The sequence below is a fragment of the Takifugu rubripes genome, chromosome 6, assembly GCF_901000725.2.
Source record: "Takifugu rubripes chromosome 6, fTakRub1.2, whole genome shotgun sequence".
Lineage (NCBI taxonomy): Eukaryota > Metazoa > Chordata > Actinopteri > Tetraodontiformes > Tetraodontidae > Takifugu > Takifugu rubripes.
Window position 1 is genome coordinate 8077739 of NC_042290.1, and position 27490 is coordinate 8105228.

General features: G+C 44.0%; 1 protein-coding gene across 1 annotated transcript; it reads left to right on the plus strand.

The window, feature by feature from the left end:
* Window positions 1–20666: 20666 nt before the first annotated feature.
* tbca (tubulin cofactor a) lies at window positions 20667–26525 on the plus strand. Its single transcript, XM_003965322.3, has 4 exons — window positions 20667–20830; window positions 24148–24253; window positions 25579–25665; window positions 26011–26525. The coding sequence occupies exons 1-4, from the start codon at window positions 20778–20780 to the stop codon at window positions 26089–26091; spliced, it is 327 nt and encodes a 108-aa protein (XP_003965371.1). The 5' UTR covers window positions 20667–20777; the 3' UTR covers window positions 26092–26525.
* Window positions 26526–27490: the final 965 nt, after the last annotated feature.

Sequence of the window (27490 nt, forward strand, 5' to 3'; positions counted from 1 at the left end):
TCACAGTTTCAACCCGATTTCTATCGCTGTCTGAAACAAGCTAATGTGATAAATTTAACCGAATTTCCAGTGCTAGATCACTTGGTACGGAGTTCAGCAGGGTTCTGTTGTAGGCCCCTCCTAGATTTTTCTGGGTTCCTTCCCACCATCACGAACAAACCAAACATTAGACAGACGCAAGATTCTCTATAAATCTATAATGTGGACAACAACAGCGTAAAATCACAAATAAAACTCAGTTCTAAACCAGTTGCTCTCAGTGAGTATATGGGAAGCCGTCTCACCCGTTCCAGTACAGTTTCTCCCTAACAACAACACCTGTAAGACCAGCAGACCTGTGGAAACAGTAATTGGGACCATTAATGCTTAATCTGATGCTTCACAGCTTCCCTCGTCTCCTCTATTGTAATTATGCTTCCCTTTTTCCCCCTTTCCGCTAAAGTTTCTATTCAATGCATCTTTGGAGCACAGGGACTAATGACTACATGTTTCCTCACTGATATGTTCAATCAGCAGCTCATTAGGGGGGACAGACACATTCAGCTCTGCTGATTTGATTTTTCACTTTGCTTTTCGGTGTCCCACATTTATCAATCTGCAGTCTGGAGGAGAGAAGTAGGACCGAAAACCCTTTTTATGCCCCACCGTTGCAGGATATTTATTCATCCTGCCTCGCTTTATGGCTTAAGCAAGGAACGGCTACTCTTTGCTGCATCCTTGAATGCTTCCATTTCTGTCTTTGCCCTTTTTGTGTCCCTTTTTTGGAGGGTCGTCAAGGACCATCTCACAGGTGCATTTAACAATTGACTCATGTTTACGTGCCGGCGGGCATAAAAGAAAAGACGAAGAGGGAAGAGAAAAGGCATTTATGGTCAAACCTCCCACCAGCCCTTAATTAGCGTTTGATTGCACTTTAAGAAACACTCAAGTGCATTAAAAAGTGATCACACAGTCAAAATGGCTTCATTAATAGCGCCTCGGAGGTAAAAAGCTTGCGGCCTCTCGGGGTTGTAAACACATTTTGGAGCCGGCTGCCCGCTGGCCGTCCCTGCTATTGTGATTCATGTGTGATACAGATGCAGCGCTGTTGACAGGTTAAAATGAGTTAATATAAGTTAATAAGTTAAAAGGGGTGAGGAGGAGGTGAGTGCTGTTAAAGTGCTCCGCTGTCCTATTCGGCACCAATTTGCTGCCATAAAGGCTGGCGCTAAAACGCACTCCGTCTGACGCGGCGCCATATTAGGGGTGCGGGCGCCACATAAACCGCAGTGATTCACGCACACAAAAGCCACGCTGGAAGTCTCCCGGGCGCTCCTAATGAAGACCTGTGCGCGGCAGCGGGCGCACAATAAAGCACGGCGTGCAGAGTACCAGCGCACCCACCACCGCCACCGCCACCGCCTGCATCTGCATCATCCTGCGTCCCCTCAATGATAAAAGCCTGAGCGGAGTCTGGAAATCAGAGGAGCGCCTCTGCCTGTGTCTTTCTCCTTTCAATGAGAGTCTGGCCATTCAAGGAATTTACCGGCATTAAGGAGATTGAATGCGTCCTCTCCCCTCCCTCCCCTCCCCCCCGACCTCTCTCTCCCCCCCGACAACTTTAGTACTCGCCATGTTTTGATCTTTTTGAAGTGTTATTTTTTCCTCTGGACGTAGGATTTGTGTAACCCCAACTGTTGAGAAGCGACTATGCTTAATGATTCTAATATTTTCTCTTTTTTGGAGCTTGTTGTAAACTCTGGACTCACTCTTTAGGGTCGTCACGACGGTTAAAATGTCCCAGGTTCGACCACCAACGAAACACGGATTTAGCTGATCCGTTTTGCTGATCCGGCCTATAGAGGCTTTATGTTTGTGTGTAACATTAAGAGAGGGATGGACTCCAGAGGTCAGATGCTTTTTAGCATCTTCGGCCGCTCGCTGTAGTCAAGCGCTCTGCATCTGGGATCCAACCAGGCACTCTGTGGCCTGCCTGCCTGCCACGGCTTCCAGTCAGCTTCAAGATTGATTCCAACATTCTGTTGTTGGGTTTTAAGTCTTGAAACGGGCCAGCACCCCCATATCTCGACGGTCTCCTCGTTTGATTAGAACCCAGAGAGCAGCAGATGGATCTGCCTCAGAACCCGTCTGTTCTTTTACCCTAAAATGGCAAATTTCTTTAGTTTTTACCATTTTTTTTATCCGACACAATGATGGTTTCTTGGATTTTGGGCAGTTCTGGTTGTTTTTACCTGCTTTATAAATAAAGGTGTTTGATGCTGTTGGTTTGGAACTGCAGCCGATTTCATTGTTCCAGTTTCCTCAGAATAAATCTGATCCAGTCGGCAGGCGCGGAGTGTGTCAATATCACAACTGTATCGTCTTCAGCTGCCCTTCCTCGCAGCGCCGCGCCATAACGCGCCGCTCTCATCTGAATGCTAATTTACCATTTAAAAATCCTCCCCTCGCACGGGGAGGGGTGGGGGTGGGGGGTGAAATTGCTAGAAACCCACAGATGTAGGGAGCGTCAAGCCCGGCCTCCCCTTCTTCTCCAGCTCCGAACGCCGCTTAATTAACCCGAAGACGGCCGGCGTTCCGCGCAGCGCACGGCCGCAGGCGGTGGACCCTGTCCCCAGATTTAAATGCGCATCTCATTTCCACGGTGCTGCACACGCACATGCACGCCCTTCCCCTTCTAACCCTACAATAGAGATGGAGGGAGAAATGAAGAGTTGCAGGATCGACTCCAGGATCTAATCCCCCCTGAGATTAGCCCCTATGGAGGCGGGTCCCGGGTTGTCCCGAGTCACTTTTGGGGAGTTAAGTGCTTCAGAATGATCCTTTTGTCTGCGCCACGAACACAGCAGAGATCTTTTGATGCAGATGAAATAGAAAGTGACTGGCCTTTAATTGGAGCGCTCCGAGAGCAGTTGTCATACGGAAATATTTGAATAGAGATTGCGCGCTGCACTTATACAAATCCACTGGTTTGGAGGGGAAACTGAGGGATTAGATAAATGAACTCCCGCCGCCTATTAACACTTGCACCGTCTTAAGGAACACCCTGGTTAACATTTGAAAGGCTCGTAAAAGGCCTCCCCACTTGTGCGGCCAGCTTTGTTAATGGCAGATGTGTGATAATACCGAGGGATTACACAAAAGGGGCCTGTAATCCTGTTAAATGTGAGATTAGACCCACGGCCCGGGCGTGATCGCGGGGACTGTTTGGGTTTTGGGGGGCGGGATGTTTGGGCGAGCGTCAGTGGTCCCATTTAGTTTCATTCCTCATTGAGGATGATTTCGGGCTGACAAGGTTACACGCTGCATTTGTTTGAGTTTGGCATCTCTAATCATGGCGTTTCCAATTGCGTGATTTATGTCCGCCATCCAAACGCGGCCTGTGATTGCGGGCCCGGTGGCGAGCGCGCTTGAGGCGGGTGAGGAGGAGGAGTAAATGGGCGTTTTATTTATCACCGATGCCACAGCCCCCCGGAGCGGAAGAGCGCCCTCCTAAATTGAAATATAGCGGAGTTTACTCTCCTGATTAGGGCCCTCTCCGTGTTCTGCCCAAGGCTATCATCAACGAGAGAAGAGCAGCTCTGACACATAATTGAGTCTGGATTAATGTGACGGCGCAGCTTCTGTCCACAGCGGCCAAGAACAGTCCGCCCCTGAACGCACCCTGGAATGAAACAAAGCAGATTATTCGTTTAATCTCAGCCGGGCTCGCTCTCACCTTTATCTTTGAATTTAACAGGAACACACGTTTGCAGGGAGAAATGGAGATTAATATCTTTTCTGAAAGTAATTGATTTTTCCTTCATTGTTACGACTGGAAGTCATCCGTCACCCACGTGGTTGGAGGTGTTGCAAATCCAGGCTGGTAGAGACATAAACAGGCAGCAAAACCCCTTTTACGTCAGTCTAAGAAGTTCTTAATCCGTATATTATCCTTATAATCCTAAAAAGATAAGTCATTTAGGCATGCGTTATCTCCACCTTTAAACAATATTAATAATAAACACTTATTTTCGAACGTAATAAAAGGTAAAAGAAATAGGATTGATCCACTTTAAAAAAAAATAGATGCAAACTGTGTTTTCTTATTTAAAAATCTTTGTAATAGAGCCGACATTGTTTAAGGAATTCCCTCATTTCTCACCGTGAGAGGATGAGAGTGGCCACATGACTCAGTTATTCAGAGGGTGAAACGAAAGAGTTTTAAAAAGAGTTTTAGAAAGCTAAAGGACCGAAGCAGGCTTCTGTTGCTCACTTGGTCCGAAACAAGATGGGACTCGTTTACGGACTTGTTTCATGGTTTTAATTAACTATATATATTAACTTTATATTAACTATAATAAATTAAAATATCTGCTTTTTTTAAATTAATCTGCAGCCTTTAAAAACACCCATTTCTCATAAAAATAAATCAATAAAATCTGTTTCCGAGTATCCAGATGGCTTTTGAAGATCCAGCACATTGAGGATTTTGGTCCTTGTGAAATATTTAATATATCAATAGATTGAGAAGTAACCCCCCCCCACACACACACACACGCACACACATCTTCCTTCCTCCCATGGTGGATGAACCCTTTAAACCGGATGAATCAGGTGTGCACGCCTGTACGTGTCACCGGCCCTGGAAGCGCTCACCTGAGCGTTACCGTGCACAGCCTCCGCAGAGCACCGGCGGGCTGTGACCTTTGCAATACTTCATCACACGGCGGCCTGACAGGGGAGCCCTTCACACGCCGGTAATTTGATTACTATAACATCTGTAACATCAATAATGTCCGATGAGATTGTTTTGCGCAACCAAACATGCAGGGGCCATAAAGGATTGGTGGGGAGGCGGCGGGGTTGGTGGGCCTTGTCAGGACATTTAGTCAGCGGCTCCTGCGTGAAAGCTCCCTTCAGGAGGGAAAGATCTCGGTGATGGCGATTTATGGCCCGGAATGTTTTTGGAATCACCTTTACGCACGCGGTTCAACCAAGATGGCGCCAAACCTGGGTTTAAAAACGGGTGAAACGGAGACGGGCTGATACCCAACGTTACCAAAATGACGCAGGAGTTTCTGCAGAGAGAGAGAGAGAGGGAGAGATCGCTGGATATAAATGTTTAGCTTAACCAGAGGAAACACTCGGCCCGCTAACCGATCGCCGAATCCATTAAGTTAATTTATTAAACGCAATTTGCCGTGTGTCATTGAGCTGAGTAATGCTGGGGAGAGTTAAGAACGAGGTGACGCGGGGCCACTGGGCGGGACAGCGGGGACACGCGGCCTTGACATGCGGAATTAGAGAGGAATTAAGAGCCTCATTGAGGAGGTGGTTCCTGGATAAACAGCAGCCATCACTGACACAGCAGACGCATTGCCAGCACCTGACGTTGGACCCCACTCTCGTTTAACTGCTTTGATTATCGAATTTCCCTGTTCAGCAAAAACTCGCGAAGCGCACACGCAGGTTTGCTCTGCGGATTATTCCCGCAGCCGATCACGCATGATTAGCGTTTCTCTTTTGGCTCGTTTTCCCTCGTGTGCCCGCGGTGTGTATTTTCCCCCGGCCCTCCTTGTTCTGCTCTGCAGGTTCTTCTCTCCCTTCCTCCCCGTGGCTCCAAACTCTGTCCTGAAGTGCAAGCTTGACACTTTTGTCCTGTTTTTGTTTTTCCTCTTTTTATTTTCCAAGACCACGCCAGCAATCTGTCACACCGGTCACACGTGTTAATGTTGGGCTGCACCGCAAGATTGATGTCTCATCATTTTGACCGTTGTTTTGTTCACAAATATAAAGCAAAACACACTCGGCAAGAGGACAGAAGAATCTCTCGCCTCATGGTTATTAGCTCGGGTAATTTATTTTGTGTATGTCAGAAAACAAGATGGGCAGAGAAAACAGAATATATAGGCTTTCTTTTCCATTTCCAAACATTACAACCCATCGCTGCACCGTTAAGTAATTTGCAGGGGGGACGCCAACAGTCTCGCCGCGTGTGTTTAAACCCATTACTTTGCTTTTTAATCAAACGGCGCGCTGGTGTCAGAACGCACTATTTTCCCCATGCATCTCCCCCCTCTTGGTTCCAGTTCACCGGGTGACCTTGAAAGTGTTTGCTCTCCTAAATGTCTCCCCCCATCTGAGGAGAGCACGCACAAACACAGAGGCGTCGATGTTGTCTTGGGGAAAAAATTGCTCCTGTGCGTGATCATCGGAGCCAAAACGGCTAATATCAACAAAGGCAGTAGTGATATGAATTCATACTGTTTACATGCAGATTTGCTTGCTGCTGTCCGCGTGTTGCCTTCACTGACCAAAGAGGGGCGAAATCCGGGTTATAAATAAAATATTAAAAAAATATAATATAAAAATATTAGAGCCTAAATAATGGACTGTTGCGTCGGTTACATGGTGACCAATTGACCTAACCTGCAGGTGGAGAAGTTGCAAGGCGTGCGTGAACATATCTGGGCGCACGGCGGAGATGGTGTGCGGGTGTGCGTGCGTGTGTGCGGGGGGGGTAGCCGTTTGATTTATCGCGATGGGAGCGCGGCTCCAGTTTTTTGGTGGCCGGCCTGTCCTGACGCATTTCGCTCCAGCCATCAGCCATGATTAAACACCTGCTGTTGCGCGGGAACAAAGCGCACTAATCCAATATGTATTTCTGACATCTTAAATATCACCCATTCCCCTGACATTACGGGCTGCCTTTTTTACCTTTCGGTGGGATGGAATTCTAAAACATATTTTTCTAATTTATGGACGGACTATAAATCAAAATTAAGCCAGCGGACAACGAAATATACGTCAGTGGGGGAGTCACGTGGTCACACCGAGGCGCACGATTCCTCCCTCCTTTTCTTCCCTCTCTCTCCATTCCTCCACATTTCCTTTGGCAGGTGATAATTTGTAAAAAAATAAAATAAAATAAAAAAAATCAAATCTTATATCTATCAGTTGCTTTAAAGCCTCGAATGTTCATCCGGGCCCACAAATCCAATCAGCGCCGTTGATAAGTCATTCATCGCGCCTTTTACACGTGCTCTCACTCCATTAGACACCGTTTAAGAAGCTAAACTGGACAGGGACCTGTTGGCTTTTCCCCAGATTGGTTTGTAATTCACATCCTTCAACACTTTGACTGATTTTATTGCTCTTCATTAATATTGTGAATGGCTTTTTAAACCATGTAACCGGGTCTATTTAAGCACTCAATGTTGACAAGTTGTCTTTTATTTAGCACCATCTGCCCTCATTACTATATTTCATTCATTTATGTTTTAAAATTATTAACCATAAAACGACAAAGTAAATGATTACCACAGCCGTGTACATCTCTAATATCCCACTGATTCAGTGGGTGGTAATGAGAGCTATTCTGCTGATATTTTTGAATAATTTGTAAACGATTCAGTTTGACACCGTCTTTTCTTTTTTTTAAATTCTAGTTTAGGAAAACAACGAGAAGCTTCGGTAATCTGTGTGTCTTTTGCAGAATTCAGAACTTTCTTTCTAAAATAACTGCAGCACTGAACATTCTCGGCACCAGAAAAGTTTCTGCCACCTCCTCAGAGTTGTTTCCTTGTTAAAGGAAATGCTGCTGTATCTGCCCCCCTCGTCCAGGACCAATGTCGCCTCTGAGCTGATGCTCATTGCATGTGACTCTTCAATTTCGCTGCTTCCCCGCATTTACAGCACATTTCTGCTGCTGTATTACTGAACTATGAACTATCTGGACAACCGGTGTTGCACCAGGTAATGGATTGGGTTTTTTTTCTTCTTCCCTCTCTGAGGGCTGCTGATGTGATGAAATGCCACTTCTACAGAGAAAACCCTCCCATAAAAGACCAAACATTATTCTATTTGTTCATGTTCTTGCTGTAGGTGCCCTTTGTACTCTCCTAAGTGGCTTTGTGTTGAAATTAGTCTCACTGCGGTGTTGATTCCATCACAACAATGGCCCATTAGAGGATAACTGAAAAAACTAACCCATATAATTGTTTATAGTGGATCTAATTAATGCACTAATGGCTGCATTTCATGCCTCCTAATGAAAATAAAGTATATTTTCAAGCATATAAAGTTTGTGGCCAATAGGGCGGGTAATTGTCATAATGTCTTCTTATTGATATTTATGTAAATAAGCAAGTTCCTGTAATCAGACCAGTGAAACCAGGTGAGAATGCTGGCATCCATTACAGCACGCATGAGGCACAGAAATGCAGAATTAATTCTTTATTCCTCGGACACTTTAAGCTGAGGACATATTGGCTAATTTGCATCTGAAATGACTCTGTCAGGCATGTTTTGGTAACGTATTTATGAACATTATTCAAGCGGATGGAGCCATAACACACACACTGCTGGTAAATGCTGCAGAAGAAACATGGCAACAGCACTGCATGGAGCCTAACATACAAACCTTTTTAGCGCTGAGGCAGAATCAGGAGCCAAGATGAGGAAACAGGTGGCAATAATTAAGAGCAGAGTGAAAAATGTTCACATTTCTCTCCATTCAGCGACTTCAGTATCAGGAAGCACAGTTTAATGGCAGTTGGGGGAGGGTGGGGGCAAAAACACCAAATGCCTGCTTTAAATATCATTTTTATCGCCCTGACAAATTAGGTTCTTTTGTCTAACCGGTCTCCCACGGCTGCTGCCTCACATCTCGTGAGGAAACGGCTGCGTTTCTCATTTTTCACCAGGGCAGCCTCCATCAGCCGCCTTCCTTCTTCATGAAGCTCCTGATTGGGAATCACAAAGTGCTCTTTACCGTTCCATCTCATATCCACAGGGCAGAGCTCTGTGCTCATCTCTGAGATGACAAATGGTCAATTACAAACTCCTTTTTGCACCTTCCTCCTGTTGGAGCTGTTATTTTTATTTAAAATAAATTCAGTCCTTTCATTATTGGACATCTGTTGAACCAGAAGACTCGCAAGTAATTTATTGCCTGAGTGAAATGTAGTAAAACATAAAGGTGAATTCATCTTTTCGGAGTATAGAGATTTAAAGCGTCTTGATCTAAAGCCCCATGTCTTTGATCTTTGGAGGATCAAAGGTCAGAGTCCCTGTGGCATCCTGAAATTCCTGAAACATTCCTGAAAATGTCATTAAAATCACATGATCTCCTTGGTAGAGGCAAAAATGTAAACAGTGCATTCAGCTAATAATATAACTACAGTCCCAGTAAAATTCAACCTGGTTGTTAGTATAAATTCTGCATCACGAGGGTACCCACACATACGCGTGTTCCGTGGCGTCCTCTCATCTTCCAACACATCCCTCCGACAGTCTATATGCATGAGAAATGGGAGGTGCGGCGGGAGATGATTTTTCATTTTGTGTCTCGCCTCAGCTCTGCCCTCCTTCTACAGAGGATCCAATCAATCTGCCAGCTATTAAGTTTGTTAATTGATAATGCATACTAATTAGGCTGAGCGCAGTTACTTTGGAGACTCTGAGGAGGTAATTGTGGGCTGGAGTCCAAATGGAGTTTAAAACAGTCTGTGCCAGGTAAAAATTCATTAGGCGAATAGATTGGAGAGGATGAGGAGAGGGAGGAGGCGGGGAGCAGAACAGGTGGAGAGGCGGGGGTTTGGGTGGGGAGGTGGGGGGGTCAATGCTAATGCCAGTCTATAGAGAAATTTCCCACTGTGATCCAATCACTATTTCTTTACAGGGGCGTGCTTCACTTATGCAAAGAGTTTTGTTGTTCTGAAAACTTTCCACGCTCGGCTGTGAGGTCAGAACGCCGACAGCGAGCCGACTTTCTGCTCCGCTTCACTGCGGCGGAGCCCGGGCTTCACAACATGTCAGTCATGGGGCCACAGAGAGAAAAGGTTAGCAACTAACAGAGCTGTTTACCTTTAAAATATCTAAAACAAAACTGGCACAAAATAGGTGAGGTGAGTGTAATACTGAGTGCAAATAACCATAATAATAATAACAATATAAACTGTCTTCTAAATATTCGTTCTTCTATAAAAGTAAAAAAAAAAAGAAAATCAAAGCATTACCAGGGCTAAATTCCAAAATATATTCTGAACCTGGAAAAGATGTCAGAAATACATTTAATGCATAACCTGGACAAAAGGGGGCGGAGCCTGTCGCATTAATTTTACTTTCACTCCCTATGAGGTCCAAGTTTTAGGTTTATTTTTTCTTTCATGAGATCTAAAGATGCAAACCATCCAATTAACAGCTTTTCTTCATCATCTTATTCAAAATGAAGATCAAACTGGACCTTAAGCACACTTTTCCCAACAGAACTTCACTACTTTCTTTAGCTCTCAACAACCGGCCCCTGATCCTCGGCCATGTTGTCCTCACGCCAGCGTGATTGACGTGCGTTTAACATAATGAGACCCGTCTCCGGGGCCGTCCCTGTGACGGCCGAGAATCAAAAGGCCCAGCTGCTAATTGAGACGGTTGTGGTGTGTTTACTGTCCCCTTCCTGTGTCAGCCTGACGACCCTTTGAACTGTCTGTCAGTCCAGCTGCCAAATGAATGTGTCCCTCAGCGTGAGAGGCATGCCTGGGGATCATGTCAGAAGCGTGTTTTACAGCTCGCCTCAGTGTCTTTGTCACTGAGACGGAGTGACAGAGATATACTGCGCAGGAATGAAAATAGATGTGTCTCCCAAGTGTTTGCACATCCCATCAGGACTTTGGAGACAGGACTGGCGTTACAGTGGACACGACGCTATCAAAACACGGCGTCAGTCGGGACCGCGTCTCCGCTTGATGGGACTTTCCCCCCCCCCGCAACACTTTGCTGCTTTTTTTTTGGGTGGGAGGCTGACAAAGTGAATTAGCTGCTGTGTTGTTTTGATGGGAGACAGCAGGACTGTTTCTGCCACCTGAAACTTGAGCAAACTCTACAAATTGCTCTGATGTTCAGTTCCATTGTCGCATTATTCATCCGGCAATGTTCTCCTTCTATACACACACACACACACACACACAATCACACACACACACACACACAGACATGCTTGGATAATAATTTACGGTAAGAGATTTCACTTATGGCATCCTTCACTCTCCTGGTCACTTGTTAAATAATCTCTCTTTCTGTCTCTCTCTCAGTCTCAGTCTCAGTCTCAGTTTTGTTTGTCCCCCCCCCCCCTCCCATTCGCCCTGCGGGACACCTGCAGACAGACAGCCTTGCCAGATTCATTTTCTGATCAAAGCTGTTTGATTTGGTCAATTTTGCCACATTGGAGACGTTCCCTATTACTGAGATAAATAGCCTCGGGCTAACTGTCAACGAAAACTTGTAAGCTAATAAATTATTCCAATTTCTTCCAGCCGGATTTCTCTGGGGAGTCGGCCTCCAGGAAATACACTTTTTGATTAGTAAATTTCTGCGTGTGTGTGTTTGGGCGCGCGCGTGTGTACGCCTGGACATTCGGATGTGTCGTTTTTGATTAGCGGACGGGCTTGCAGGAGTGGAAGGCGGCAGAGGGGGCTGTCAGGAGGAGGAGGCCTCTAATGCATTATGCACTGACAAGGCTTTGGATGCAGCCACCTCTGCTGGCACGCTCGGGGGAGAGGAAGAGGAGTGGAGCTCACCTGAGGGGCCTCTCGTCTGCTCGCTCACAGTCCTGGGGGAGAGGACAGCTTGACAGAAGCCAGCTCTGACAACCCTCGGGAGCGTGCGCTCTCCCTCCCGACACGCACGCTCAAACATGCAGCTCTGAGGCCAGTGCACACACCTCCACCTTCTTCTTCTTCTTTTTTTTCTTCTCCTGGCCTGGAAATGGGCCGATGGGCAGAGAAAGTGTGTCATCAGCAGAAACGGACAAAGTGAGAGGACATGACTGATAGGCTAGAGGGGAAAATTGATCGGCTCCGCGTCTTCCAGCCAGGCACTCTGTCCCCTTTCCTTCACTCCATCCCTCCCTCTTCCCCCCTTCCTCCACCCGTCTCTCTGCTCAACTGGCCCTGGTGACTCAATAAGACTCAGCGTGGGCCAGATCTCCAGCCCTGCTCGGCTGGTTTTGGGCCAGAGCAGATAAATAGATGTGCGAGGGTACGAACGCCAAAGCCACACACACCATTCATCAACCCACCAAAACTGTCCCTAGATGATTACCTCTTCCAAGCGCCCCAAAACCAGGGGGAGGGAGATGGAAGGGGGAAGACGGTAAATGAAACTTTTGAGGGGTCAGTGGTTTTGTACTTTGGCTATTCATCTTCTCTCTCACCTCGCGAGGCTGCAGAACGGCAGGAGTGCTGCTGGGTAATTACCTCTCAGCGTGCTGCACTGCTTCATTATGTCCTGCAACTCCAATCCACTGAAACATTTGTAATTTAGTCTGGGAAGCTCCGCGCAGGCCATGCTGAGAGGAAGATGGCTGCGCGTACACGTGCGTGTGAGGAACCACGAGAGAGGAAGTGACCCGGTGTGCATCTCCAAGAGGGCGGCGAGCAAATGCATATCACTGGTTGGGATTAGTTCTATGTCCGATGAGGAAATGAAGCAAAATTTAATTCATTATGTGCAGAGGCTGAATGTTAGTTTCAGTATTAATTTTCAGATGGGATTTACTAAGTGAATGCTCGAGCTGCATTGTTCAATATTTATGCTATATAGGTAAAATTGGCATATTAAAGGAAGAGTATTGTCATAGATACTGAAGATGAGCTTGTGTTCTTCCAAAAAAGGCTTATGTTACAGAATCTTCTGTGCTGTTTTTTTTTCAGAGATAAGAGTAAATAAAATCATTAAAAACTGATAATAAAGTAGTCATATTTACACTTGCTGTGTCATCAGGGTGGCACCAATTTTTCAAAGCTCAAATCAAGGACAGGGTTCCGTAAGTGAGACACTGAAACTGATGCTGATCTTGAACTTGATGTCACAGCCACTCCTGGTTTGAGCACTTTCCCTCCAGACAGTCCAGTGACAACACACTCATATGCACAGAGCCCACGGGGGGGATGGGGGGGCTGTCAGGGCCTGAGACCCAGCCTCTCAAATGTGGACTCAGATGAGGAGTCGGGTGGATGAACAGGCCTTTGTTTTGACAGAACCTTTGGGACTGAGGTTACAATCCTTGCAAGATGTTGTTTTCAGATCTTCTGACACATACACGCCTTCATGTGTGTCCTTAAACACATGTCATCTATCAATCTGAATAACCGCTCTCAAATATATTCAATTTACTGAATCCATATGGAGAATATTTTTCTAATTTTGGCTTTTGAGTTATTTATAATCCTTTATTGGTGTAAATTAAAGATGGAGAACAACATATGTCTGTGACGCTTTTAACTAATGGAGGAAGGTAAATGTGAAATGGATCTAATCAAGTATTTTAATCATGAAAATATGTGATTTACTGTCTATGATTGTTTGAAGGCAGTGCTGTAATTCCAATATTATCCTAAGGGCTTCTGACAGCATTCATTACAAATTTGTATCTTCAGCCGAACATCCTTTTTATCTAATCAAACTGTTTGTGGCAATCAGGTAATTCTTTAAATAATAACTGTCAGAATGAAATGGATCCCTATAATCACAGGATTAGTACAAGCCATTAAAAATCCCTTTTGCATTAATAATGCCATTTTACTGTGAAATACATTTTTATTCTACAAACTAAATTAGTATAACTGATATTCACAAGACAACAGTACAATGCAGAGAAGGTGACATATTTTTCCTAGTTATTTCAAAGTGCTGCAGAACTTGATGTGTAAAGACTGAAATCAGTTACTGTATGCAACAAAAAAACGCTGTCAATTATGAATAAGAAACACTTTCCCTCCCTGTGTAACCTTTCCAGAATGGTTTGCTTCCAGGAATGTTAATATGCTGATGCACATTATGCAAAATGTCTGTATTTTCCTCCATATTTTATTTTTGAAGTCTGCCTGTGAATGTTTGAGTTGTTGTGGTAGGTGTATGTTTATTGTATCAATAAAAGAGGAAAATATTGCAACCATTCCACTTTAAAAACCTGCAGCCACGGTCAAACACTCCTCTTCCTGAATCATTATCAGCCCGTGGATTCAAACTTTTAGTTTTGATTCCCCCCCCCCCCCTTCCCCACCCCACCCCATCACTCACCTGAGCGCTCCTCAGGTGTGTCCCCCTAACAGCCTGTCGGCCTCTGATCCACTAATCACCCCCTCACAACACACATCACCTGCGTGCTCTGCCTGTAAGAGGTGGGGGCTTTACAGTAGGAGGAAGCCCCCACCACCTCCCCCTCCGCATCCACGCACTGACTCACCTAACTATCCTCCTCCTCTTCCCCCTGACTGGAGAGCACGGAGAATAGGGAGGGCAGGAGGAGCCAGCTGGGTTGTAGGAGTAATAAAGAAGGAGAATCAATAGGGCATGCAATGGAGCCAAGGTGCTGCCATTCATCACGCCGCCTCCCTGACTCCCATCATTCATCATGCTCAATGAGGCAGCAAATAGGAAAATGACTATTTGTATCAAACACATCTGCACTCATCCACCAAGGTATTTTATTCCCATTAACTCTTGGAGTAAAATACGCATGGGCTTGTTGTTTTTTCCCCCCCTCCCTCTCGGTGATTGTGTGTATTTGAGTGCGTGTCGTCGCTGCGATGCGCCCGTCTCTCGCTTTGGTGAAAGATTTCTGGGGCAGAGAACATGTTTCCGACAGTTTTCCCTTCCCTCCCTCCTGCGCCTCTTCTTTCCCCTGTTGGAAGACAAATATTTTACACTGAAGCCGCACCCGCACTCCTCCCCTCCCAGGTCTTGCTCCCACCTCCCCATCATCCCTTACGGGGCTGTCATCGGTGGGCCGTTGTGGACGTCTTCATTCTGGAACCACAAACACGCGTGAACGCGGTGATTCTTGGTTTTTGCATGTACGTTAAATCTCTGCCGGTGCCTCGTGTTATTCCAGACGCTGATGCTGTGCAAATGACTCGTGCCAGGTGAGCTGGAGCTGCAGATCTGCCACTAAAGGTTGGATGGGATGCAAATGTGGAGGACAATCATCATTATAGTGTAATACTCCATGAAATGGTGGGATCATTACAGGCTCTGGCAGCATCGTTTCTGCCCACAAGCTTTTACGAGGTTCTCGGCAGAGGAAAGAGGACAAGACCTACGTGCACACTATTGTGCGTTCAGTGGTCATGTGATCCTGGCTGCTGTGTGTTTACATGTTCACCCATCACAGCTTTCAGGAGTGTGACTGGATCTGTGGTGGATCCTCATGACAATCATAAACATGGCTGTTAAGGAAATATGGAAATTTGAGTGGGTGGGTGGGGGGGGGGGGGGGGGGGGGGTCTTTATGTTCACCGAGAGGCAAAGCAGTGGTGCAAGAGGCAAAATCCAGCTCTTACATATCCTAAATAAATATCAATAATATTATTAAAAATAACATTGTGCCCAAAAGGTCAAAGGTAATTCCTGAAATTGTAAAAAATCATTATTTTGCTGTTACTTTAAGATAACATCAACAATAATATTAATAATATATTTGTATAAGATAATTATAATAATATTATTTAATCAAAAATACAATAATTATTTGTAGCCAAATTCAATGAGCTAGATTAATGGTGCTCAATTATTATTCATTAATTTAATAAAAGTGTGAAATCAGGACTGAACGCTCTAAATATAGCTGAGTTGATATATTTCCGGGTGTGTTTATGTTAATGCTATAAACCCTTTACATCGTCCTCTTTTGCCCCATCTCCCCCTAAGTGCCCCACTCTCCAGCACCCTCCTTGGAGAGCAGCCACCAAAGTCACCTAAAGCAGGAGCAGACCTTACAAATTCATAAAATTCATAGGATTTTTCACAAATGAATGAACACAATTTTCTACCAATTTCCACATTATGCAAATATGCAAAATATCACACTTAGCCCAATTAGGCCTCCACACAGTTCCAATTTTAGCCATTTAAGCTGTAATTGCAGAAACTATCAAATAATTACCACCGCTAATTGTGAATATTTGTGACAGATACAACAAATTCTCACACAAATCACTTTTTATTTGGGGAGCCACTGAATGCCACTGCAACTATTGTCTCTTTTTTTGCAAAGTTTAAATTAATTTATGTAACCAAATGAATTGAGTAGCTTGTTATCGGATTTGAACAATTCATGATGCTGTAATGTGGAATGATGAGGAAAATTGGTCCATGATCCACACAAGCTTTCCCTGATCTCCTTCACTGGCCTTTCACACAGTGGAAAAAACCTTCTTCCGCCATCAGCGATGGTGTTAGTGTCAGGAGCTGACGGGCTCTCATCACTAAACCTCACTATGACTTCAGGAATACTCTTTATATGGTGCAGTGTTTCATTTTCCTACTCCTCAGTAATGGACTGTATGAGCGCTGCATTCAGGGAAGGTCATCAGTGGACACCCACATCTATTCCAGCCCTAATACAAGACGCAGGCATTTATAACTGTCGCCCTGGTGACCCGTTAGCGGATTATGGATGTCCCCCGCGGGCAGTGATTTGTTTAATCCGTGGAAATGGTCTTGGTGCTATGTAAACAAGCCATGTGCGGAATGAAGGGGGCCAGCCAAGCGTGGCAGCGAGGCCCTATTTGTCAGGGATCCTTCATAAAAATATGGCGATGGCTTTGGAGAAGTGATGTCTTCATTTCTTTCCTTTTTTATGTGCAGAGGGCATGGAGACTAAACGAGAATTCTGATTATTTTAATAAGAAATTAGAGGGATTTTAAGATTAATCTGAAAGAGCTGCTGCACAAATAAAATCAAGATAATGTTTTAATAAGCACATTTTAAATATCTTTTTAATATCATTTTATGACACTTTTTGTCATAATTACATCTATATAAATAACAATTCTAAGACTGTTTATGCTAAATTTGACACATATATCATAACAATGTGGGCCTAACAATCATCATAATCAAATATGTACATATAAACATGTATACATATATATGTATCTGTTTGAATGAGGAAAAGTATAAAGATAAATAAATGAGGATTTATTCTTAACATAACAATATTGACCATTTAAACCCTTGTAAGCATGTCTATATCAAAAGACAATAAGCTGACCAATGACTGGCAGGAATAAATAAAGTGCATTATTGATAAAAAACAGCATTATCACAAAAATGTTTTGACATATTTGGGATTTGTGTTGTAGCGTTTAAACAAGCTTCATCATAACTGCAGAGTGACATAAAAGAGCCCATCTGAGAACAAAGCTCAGCAACCAAATGTTATCTGGGTTTAATCCTGCTACTTCAGTTACAGGTATGGTGTTTGTGTGGTTGAGGTCCCCATTATCCTTTACACACACTTATAGACACACTTACACTCACACACACACACACACACACACACACACAATAGTTTGGATGACAGAGGGGATATTAAGTCGCTCTGCAACATCCAGGACACAAAGGGGTGGTGATTGATGGGGGACACCGTGGTGACTGCAGGACAGGCCGTGTGTGTGTGTGTGTGTGTGTGTGTGTGTGTGTCTGCGGTGTGCTGAAGAAACACAAATGTAGAGGTTGCAGACAGTTTGGGGTCTGCTGGTATGAGTAATCAGTTACCTACAGATGTGCATGCACATTCTTCTCTCTCTCTCTCACTGTCTCTCTCTCTCTCTCGCTGTCAGCCATGTTTACTCACTGATTTTCTCAACAAGACAGTCATTGACACCAGATGGATGGGGCTAATCTGACACAGGGAGGAACCGCTCTGCCAGGGTTACAGGTCTGAGACAGAGCGCCCTCCACCCACTCCCTTCACCTAATCTTCCGGCAAATATTTATCACTATCAATTTAGCCCGACTCCGAGACATTAAAATACCACCTAAAGATGACCTCTAAAAAAGAATCGATCGCAAGCTCCTGCAGCCCAGCCAGCCTATGCCCCTCTTTTGCTTGGATCTGACCAGAGGATCAGGTGGAGAAGATCACTTCTGTGGGTCACAGAGGCCTAACAGGTCAACCGTGCAGTTTGGGGATGACCACAGAGGAAGTGGCTCCTATATAATGAGACAGTGCGGGACACACACACGGGAGGCGGTTTGGTTTTCCGGGTGTGTGTGAGCTGCCCGTGACATGACCAGAGGTCTGGTCCCTTCTACCAGGCCCACGAGCTTGACCCTGATGAGGAATACGCACTGGTTAATGGAAGGTGGATGAATGGACGGAGACCGGTCAGATAATTTGGCGTGTCATTTTTACTTTTTGGAGGGTGATTTTCTGGTTTGTTTGTTGTTGTTTTTTTTGGTTTACAGTGACCGGTTTTGAATCCTGACATATTTTCCACACAATAAGAATCAAACTCAGACTCAGTAATCTTTACGCAGTTCTGCTCCTTAAAAATGCATTGAGGGAATTTTGATTCAAACATTTGAGTCTGTTGTTGCTCAGGCAGCCGCAGATGGAGGTGTTGTTTCCCTGCTTTGTTATCGAGAGCAGAGAAACAGAAAGCTTTGGGGTTGGGGAAGGGAAGAAGGGCACCAGCTGATTCTCCTGCATCCTCCCTCCTCTTCCTCTCGCTAATTGACCCACCGCGTTCATGCGCACATTTCTCACTAATTTCTAATTTGCTATTCCAGCAGCGGTCCAGGCGCGTCTACATTTCCTCCTTACTGCTGCGGAGTCCGTCAACGACTCCCCCTCCCCATCTAAGCTACAGCAGTTTCCTTTATAATCACACCTCCACTGACCCCCACCACCTTTATATCGCCTCCTCATACGGCCGCGCACACTACGCGCACTCCTTTTACGCACAGGCCTGCAGCTTAGCGCTATTTACAGAAAAAAAGTGACCTGACAAAGGCCGTAAATCGTACGCAAAGACCGTGCACTCGCACACGCGCGCACGCGGATGGGCGAGCCAACGCTTTAGAAAACTCCAAAGTCATCCAGTTTGCTCTAATCATTACAATTAGTCGTGAATTATCACCGGACTCTGACAGACGTTCCTTGTAACTCTCTTTTATTTCCACCCCGCACTAATCAGCGACTCTCATTACAAACGCTGATTAAACTGCAAATTAGCCAGCGGCGGCCCCGTCCGCGCCGACCACCGCCTCGCTCAATATCAATTAAGTGCAGCAGCCCGTCTGCAGTCTCAGGGCGCTTCCAAATGCTTGATAGTGCCACTTATTAGTTTGGAAAACTCGGAAAATACCAATAATCAACGGCCACAGGGCTGCGGGGGAAGGAGCTCGGGGTTTTCCCACCTCTCAGATGCAATCACAACCAGCTTTATCCATTAAGGATTTTTCCCTCTGCAGTTCCAGAGCACGTAGACTCACTGTAGATGTCCACTTAGCAATGTACACAAACAATTATAATCACGTATAGGTCGTTATTGTCAATGCAGATGAGGAGACAGTTAATAGTAACACTCATATTAATGACTTTTATGACTTTGTTACCTTTAGTGAGTACACAAGAAAGAAAAATGCAATCAATTTTCTTGAATTGAAATGAAAATACAACCAAATAAATGTGCAAAATGACTTTAAAACACCTGCCTAAAATTGTAATATAATTTTTGTCATCCATGGGGATTAAAAACTAGCGTAAATAGATTATTTAAGTGACTGAAATAAACAAAATAATGATGAGGTTTTTATTAGTGGTATCATATCTAATAGAAATCAGAGGAAATTCCAGTGGAGCAACAACTGTGGAATAAACACTGACATTACACTGAATATTAAATGTGTTAGGAAAACATCAGCTGGCCTGATCACCAAACATTCACCCTTTTCTTTGCCAATTGCTTTAAAACTCACCTATTTCAACGAAGGTTATTTTACAACTAATATAGCTTGAGTATTTTTTGCAGCCAAGTGACTGAAAGGGTGCAGCAAGGGTCAAACTGCTCTGGTTATTATTTTCTCCAAACAATTGCATTTTTTTCAACCCTCTCCCGTGCACAAACACATCAGGTCTGGCAAAACGTATATATTTTTAATACTTAACACATGAAGAGGGATATTCCTGTGCTCTTGCCCTTTCAGAGTGGTGGAACCAGACATTTACACTGATTCCATTTTGCCATGAAACTGTTGGTAAAGGACCTGTTCTCAGAGTGTTCACATGATAACAATATAGATGTGACTGAGTACTATGTGTTTGGACATGTCTTTTTTTCCAAGTAAAGATGTCACACGACAGCAATATACAATTACAAAGATTATGAAGGTTATCAGGGTACATAAAACTTTACCAATATCATGAATATGTGAAAAGATAGTTTAGGAAACTTGATTGCAACATCTGATGTTGGAGTAACTGAGACATGTCCCTCATGCTATAGGAGGAGGATCAGAATCATAATGATTTTTTGGATATTATTTACTTTATGTAGATTTTTTTCTGTATGTTAATTTTTTTAAGATCAGCCATAAGAAAAATATAACAGGATTAAACGACACAAATATCACCAATATACTACTAGTATTTGTAAGTGATTGTCGATTCCTCTATTAATATATGCAATAAATGGATAAAACGAATTACAGCTCAGATCCTATAGTGTTATTTTTTTTTAAAAAGGATTAAAACAGATCCCCCACGTTACTTTATTGTTTTAGTCTATTTTTTTATTTGATTTTTCTTCGTCAAGGCTAGAACTGAAGCCGGTATCGTTTCACATCACTAACACATCGTGTCGATCTGCATTCGATTGCTTCAAACTGATCGATTTGTCTGGGAGCAACTCGTCAGGGCTGGGCTCATTGATCCACATCCAAACACACACACACACGGCTAAGCTACATAGCATTAGCAACAGCGAACATAAATCTACAATTTCCAACAATGGCAGAACAAAGATTACGGCAAATCAAAATTAAAACTGGAATCGTTAAGCGGTAAGGCAGGCCTCATTTAATCGTTATTTGTGTTAAGTCATCTACGTTAAAATAAAGCTGCTAGCTGGCTACTAGCTCTAAAGGGGAACGTTTTCCAGCGAGTAATAACTTTACCCCGGTGATCTTGTTGAGGCCTATGCCCATTGATTGCTCCTCTTTCCTTTGTTTTTGGTTTGCTAGTTCCCTGCAGCTTGTTTACTTCACCCCCTTATGTAATAACACATAAATCGAGTGTCCTCTTGGCATGAACGATATACTGTAAATATTTACAGTAGGTTAGTACATCGATAGTATTAGTGATGTTAGCTTCACTGTCATAATGCTAATGCTATTATCTTCTACTGCACAGATACAAAACTGCCTGTTATGTATCTAATGGTCTAATGGTCGTTTTTGTGAGCTAAAGTTGCACACACTGTGTAGCGGATTAAAATTGTTAAAGCCAATACATCTTTTTATTGAAATCAATTAAATTGGTGGGGAGGTTGCTGCATAATCATGCTCTCTCAATGAAATTACGTCTTCATGTTGTTTCTGTTATTAATCTGATCTTAATGATCGCATTCTTTGAGGTTTTAAAACCATAAGTGAATGCCATAATGTTGGGACACTAAGGCTTTTAGTAATAAAATGTAACAGCACACGGTGTTGTTTTTATTATACTGCGTAGTCTGACACAAATATCAAATTGCTTATGTGATGGACTTCATTTACTGTCTGCCATGTATAAAATATCGTGTTGTCACCATGGCCTGAGCCAAAATGACATTGGAGTTTTATTACAAGTGTTTCCTTCAGTGTCGTGATGGGTCACATGATACTGTGCTGACCGTAAATGTCTGCGAGGTTTATTAAATTTGTGTTAGATAACCAGCATAATATGACATACTGTTGAATTGAGTCCTTTTTTGCAGGATTGTGCATAGAAATAAGCGATTAATAACTTTATTAATACTACTAATATTTTCATATTGATCAGTGGATACAAGCTGCTGTTATTAGAAGCAATGTAGCTTTAAAAAATGTGAGACCTGTGTTAAACTGTCTTTATAAAATCATTTTTAAAAATGTGTTTGCAGCGCTGAGGGATCGCCAGTCCCAATCCATTCACCTTTTTCCCCTCTGAAGAATGTAACGATAGCTGGGCTCAGGATTTTTATGAAATCAACACAAACGTGTTTGTGGTGTAGGATCATTCATACTGATCATCCATGTCAAGGCTGCGGGGATTGGCCTGATATACGATGCCGAAATGGAAAATAGGGATATTATGAGGTGTAGTGGAAAGGAGGGTCTGTTTGATGGGTTGTGAGACCCGTCGATGAAGCAGACATCTAATTCCTTGCTGTCATTGGGGGTAGTGTAATTTGCTATTGATCGTGTTTTGATGAGGGTCAGATTGATAAGGTAATGATGGCGGCTAGAGTAATGATGGCGGCTAGAGTTCCCGTGGAGGATAATGTCACAAAATACACATGATACAATGGCTGCACTTTATCAAACAGTGTGACATTAACTGTTCTAATGTGTTCAAGGGTTGAATTAATAAATACATGGTGTTAGATGTTACATCCTGTGGGTAAATAATAATAGATTGAGATGGTTTTGTTGAAATCTGCAGACTGTCATTGGGTTTTCTTTTATAATCCCGTGTCCCATTCAGTCCCTTTTTACTTTCCTTGTTCACTCTCTCTTTACTTTCATATATTGGAATTTAGTGGGAACCTGCCTTCTCTTTCAGCCAAGCCTATTTCCAGTGGCTTTTGCGCATTCCAGTCAGTGGCTTTTCCTGCCCTAGCGAGGCGGATGCCCTTAATAAAGTGACAACAGTAATTTGCCTTTGTCATTCTGGTCCCTGCACCGACTACAGCGCGGCTCAAAAATACAGTGCTGGAGGAGGCGGCCCAATGTGTGACGGCTGACTCTAATTCCCTTTTTTTTTTCTCCTATTTTCCAGAGAACTGCTTTTTCCATTAAGGCTGAGGTGGCAGGTCTATTTAAAACCAGCCACGACCCCACCCCAATTCACACAGCTCTGCAAGTCTGGAGAAATAAGAAATTAACATCAGAACTGGAAGGGGAGAAATGGACATTTTGTTATTAGACTGTCCTTCAGTTTTATTTAAATGAGTCCAGCCTTCCCTCCGCCATCGTTCCTCAGCCTCTGCATCGCCTCTGACTGTGAGCAGGTGACATCTCTCACTCTGCATCAGAGTTAAAGGCAGGAGCTGCCGTGGCACTGGCGCCTGCTTAAAAGCCTCTTGATGGACGCACATTAGAATGAGAAGTAATTGATGTAAAATATGACAGAGTGCTGTTGGCTTCCATGGTTAAGCGAGGAGCAGCGCAGCACGGAGGGAAGGGTCTCCAGTAATGCGACTGATTAATGAAGGATCACTCACTTACACACACAGAGCTGATTTTATGAAAAATTAAATTTGTGTTGTCGTTTCGACAAGCAAGCGCAGCCGGAAAAAGACTATTAGTTGGGGGAATCATTATCAATAGCCGTATTTTAAACTTCATTATGCCAATCAGGGTCAGAATCTGTTTAATAGATTTAGTTCCATTTGGCCCGTAATTGATAAATAATCAAAATTTATCAATGTACTCAAGCCCATTTTCACTAACAATCAAGGAAAAGAGGCCCATTTACCACCTGGCTTGGTCCAAATTAGGGACTAAATTGATGATCAATTAATCCTTTAAAAAGGACTAGTAGTGTGTGGACTCATTTGTGTGTTTGTTTGGGATAAAGGTGTCAGATCATTAGTGCAGATATTCCATAAAAGTTGTAACATTATCTGCATTTATGATGCCTGATGTGATATTGTTCACGAAAAATTTAAATGTGATGAATAGACAGTTTGTTGCTTGCACGCACATTATCCATAATACTCATTATTTATACATTCTATATGAGAGATGACTGCTAACACCTGCCCAGCCAAAATCAGAAAAAATACACAACTTTGCAGGACGGTATGACATTTTCATGTGGGATTCAAGGCCAAGTGCCTGGGTGACTGCTTTTTTTTGTGTGTGTGAAGCACCAGTGAGGAGGAATGATGTGTTTGCTGGTTGTTATTGAGGTTCGTGTCTTTCCATCCTGTGGGAGATGATCTCACCACGTCCCCTCAGTCGGTGAAACATTAGAAAGAATGAGGATAGATGGCCTAGTCTGGGAACGGAGGTGACCATCACAGCCGTTCTCTTTTTTCTTTTTTTTCGGCCTGCATGCGGGAAGCTGTGCATTCAGGTTTGTGTTTGTCGCTGCCGTTAACCACGATCCGTCTTCTCCCCGTTGTCGAGCGCAGGCTGGCTAAAGAGGAGAGCACGTACAAAACCGAGGCAAAGGAGCAAGAGGAGAAGATCGAGCGCATGAAAGCGGAGGCGGGAGACGAATATGTCATCAAAAAACAGGTACACGCTAATCTGGAATACTCTTGGCTCTCTGCGGTCGTTTATAGAAAGATTTCCTTCTCGGCTGATAGGAAGTGAATTTCATTGTGCTAATATTAGCAGGCCCTCGTTTATTTAATAAGGCCGCTCCACTGGGATAATGAAGAGTTGAGTTTTCAGGGGAATCGTTCGAGATTTAGTAATTTGCCTATTTCAGATGTAATCAGATCATGTTCGCTGAGAGGAGTTTGGTAATTGACTGACAAAAGCTTAAAATTTGGTGTCATCTGTGCCTACATCTCCCATCATGACTTTCTGCGTGTGGTTTTCATGCAGTTTGGTGCCCTTTGATGGAGTAATTCAGAAAGAATGCTTTAAACAGATCTGCAGGGGTGGATAAACCTCGTAATTCTCCACATCCCCATGTCACAGATACATCTCCCGACATCTCAGACCTCTTTGCCGATGCCGTTTGTGATTATGTTTCCCGTCCACATTGATATTCTGGGTGTGTTTTGTTTTGTCTGTTCATTCTAACACCGTGGGCTCGGGCTGAGCTGGAGTTAAATGAGGAGTTGTGGAAGGCCAGGGGGATTATGGTCAGAGATGACGGGTCTGAGATGCGATGGATTACAGGTTTTTCTTTTAATGGAATCAATACACTGTAAGCGTCTTCTTTATCCGGTGCTGATGGGATCATTCCACTCGGAGGGCACCATGACTTTACCGTGTTTCGACACTCTTTTGCTTAGTCCGCCTCACCTTGTCACATGTAAATGACACCAAACTCGGACTAGCCTGCTGCCATCCACCTTTTACCGTGTCAGGTATGAATTCGTCTGTTGGAGAGCACCGCTGTGGAAAGTGCAGGCGAAAGGCGTGTTGTGGCTTCCCAGGGTGAGCTGAGGAAGCACGAGTGTGTGTCTGACGGCATTAGCCAAGCCCTCTCTGCTCGTTGGGGTGCCAGCTGCACAGGGGAATTCCACATCAGCCACGGCCGTGCTACCTTCCCAGGCTTTAACACTGCCCAGAAATCCCTCCTTCACACCCACACTCGCTGTGCCCTCCACCCAGGGTTACTTCATTTACCCAGGCGTGGGGCCTGATCACGGTGGTTCCCCGCTGTCCGAGCCTCTGCCTGATCGATACCGCTAACATTGTTTCAAAGCACGGACTTATCGGGAGGTGTCAACCTCAGTAAAACGGTGGTTTGGGACCGCCTGCATGTCGCCGTTGCTACTGAGAAACACTGAATGGGTCGACGTTCTATATTCTAATGTTAAATAAGAATTAAAAACTGTGCCAGACGGTGTGCTGACACTGATGTGGTCTCTATGTGATTTCAGATGGAGGTCCTGCAGGAGTCCAAAATGATGATCCATGACTCCCATCGGCGTCTGGTCACAGCGCACAGCGCTCTGGTTCAGATATTAGTGAGTAACATCCATCCAAAACATGGAATGCTCCTGATAATGTAGACACAAGCCCTCCACACTGGTTACATAAGAAAAGGAACAGCATGTTCAATGTCTCTTGCACCTTTGTGAAAAACAATTCCATATATATATTTATATATTTAAGGACATGGGCACCAAAATGTCACGTTACCCCTCTGTCCAACCCTCAGGTTAAAGACGACGACCATGATTATGATACTGACACATTTTGTGATGTAACATCTGAGATGCTTCTGTCAGTGTGTTTTTAATGTTGGGAATTAAATTCTTTCCCTTAAAATGACTCTCCAATGACAGCTCTGGCTATTTTTGTCTTTCCAGGAAACAGAAGAGGACTTGAACGAGTCTGAAGAGTACAAAGAGGCTAAGAACATCTTGGATTCCCTGAAACCCGTCATGTGATTCCAGACTCTTTAGTGCTCACACATAAAGATTCACCTAAGTGTTATATCATTCCTTTTGCCAGATTCTGCTTTTTAATTGTAGTTATTATTATTATATGCCAACTGAATCAGCCCAAGTTCTGTTTTTGATGGAAATGTTTTACTTTCGGAACTTGTTCAGCTAACGTCTGAACTTCTGCACTGGTCCTTTGGAAGCATTTCCATTATCAACAGTGATGACTGACCGGAGGTCCCGTTTTTTAGGACCCGATTATGCCTTTGGGAAATCTGCTCTGATTCAGTTCTTACATGCCGGGACACAAATTAACCTAACATCTGATATTTGCAAATGTGAGCCAAACACCCAGTAATCACTGTGGCATTTACTCCTCCCTGCTCACAGAAGAGCTTTAATACTGACCCAATGGTTAATAAAAATGATGGCTGACTCAAGATGGTGGTCAGTGTGAAGTTTGTTGTTCCTGTTAGGGGCCGGTAAACGGATTGCAGCCCCCTCTCTGATGAAAACCTGTCGGTCAGATGACGAATCCGTGAAAGGTGAAACGTCCCTGCCTGCTGACTGTGCCGCAGCTTTTATTATCCAAACGGCTGGAAATAAGCACACCTTGTTGCAGGGGCGAGGCAGCCCTTCCTGAATAGTCATACTGACAAATGAACTCAATTGCCAGACAAATTAAGGTTACATTTGACTTGATCCTTATTCTACACATTTCGATAATTATCGGGATCACCCCAAAGTCTCATTACCGCCCTAATGAGGCGCTGCTGCTCCGTGGCATCTACCCCGCTCCATCTCGTTAAGGAAATCGCTCCTCAATGCTGATTATTTTATTTGGAGGTATAATTATATTTCTTTCGGATAAATCACGGCCTAATCGAGTCCGTACAGAGGGCATTGGCGCTAATTGAGGCATGAGATGCTGCGACAGGGCCGCTCCATCTGGGTTCGTGTCGCCGTCAGGACCCGCGCTGACTGCTCTCAGCAGCCAGCAGGAATTCAGGCTTCGCAGTATGAAAATAAATCACGGCATTGCTTTTTTTGTAGTCTGACTTTTTCCATTTAAAAAGTTCGATCATTGCAGAAATAAGGGAGTAACAGCTTCGGTTCTGCAGTCCTGGGTGAATTGAAATGACAATGTGACAGCAGCAAACAAAATTTAGAGATTTAAAATCCCAAATACAGTTTCTCGCCCTTTGCTGGCACGACGAAGTTATTGCAGTTAACTCTTCACATTTTCCCCTCTTCAGCTTTCAGGTTCAACTGAATGAACAGAAAATTCTCTCTAGACTGTTAAACTATTACCAGCTGTCACATCGACAAGCTGCCTATAATTTCGTCCTGGCATCTCGCTGCAATTGTTAGATTCATTATCAATTTTTGGCTGTATTATGAGGAC

Coding starts and splice junctions, on each gene's coding strand:
- tbca (XM_003965322.3), top strand. CDS start 20,778: ATGGCAGAACAAAGATTACGGCAAATCAAAATTAAAACTGGAATCGTT. Junction 20,831..24,147: donor AAAACTGGAATCGTTAAGCG/GTAAGGCAGGCC, acceptor TGTCGAGCGCAG/GCTGGCTAAAGAGGAGAGCA. Junction 25,666..26,010: donor GCGCTCTGGTTCAGATATTA/GTGAGTAACATC, acceptor TTGTCTTTCCAG/GAAACAGAAGAGGACTTGAA.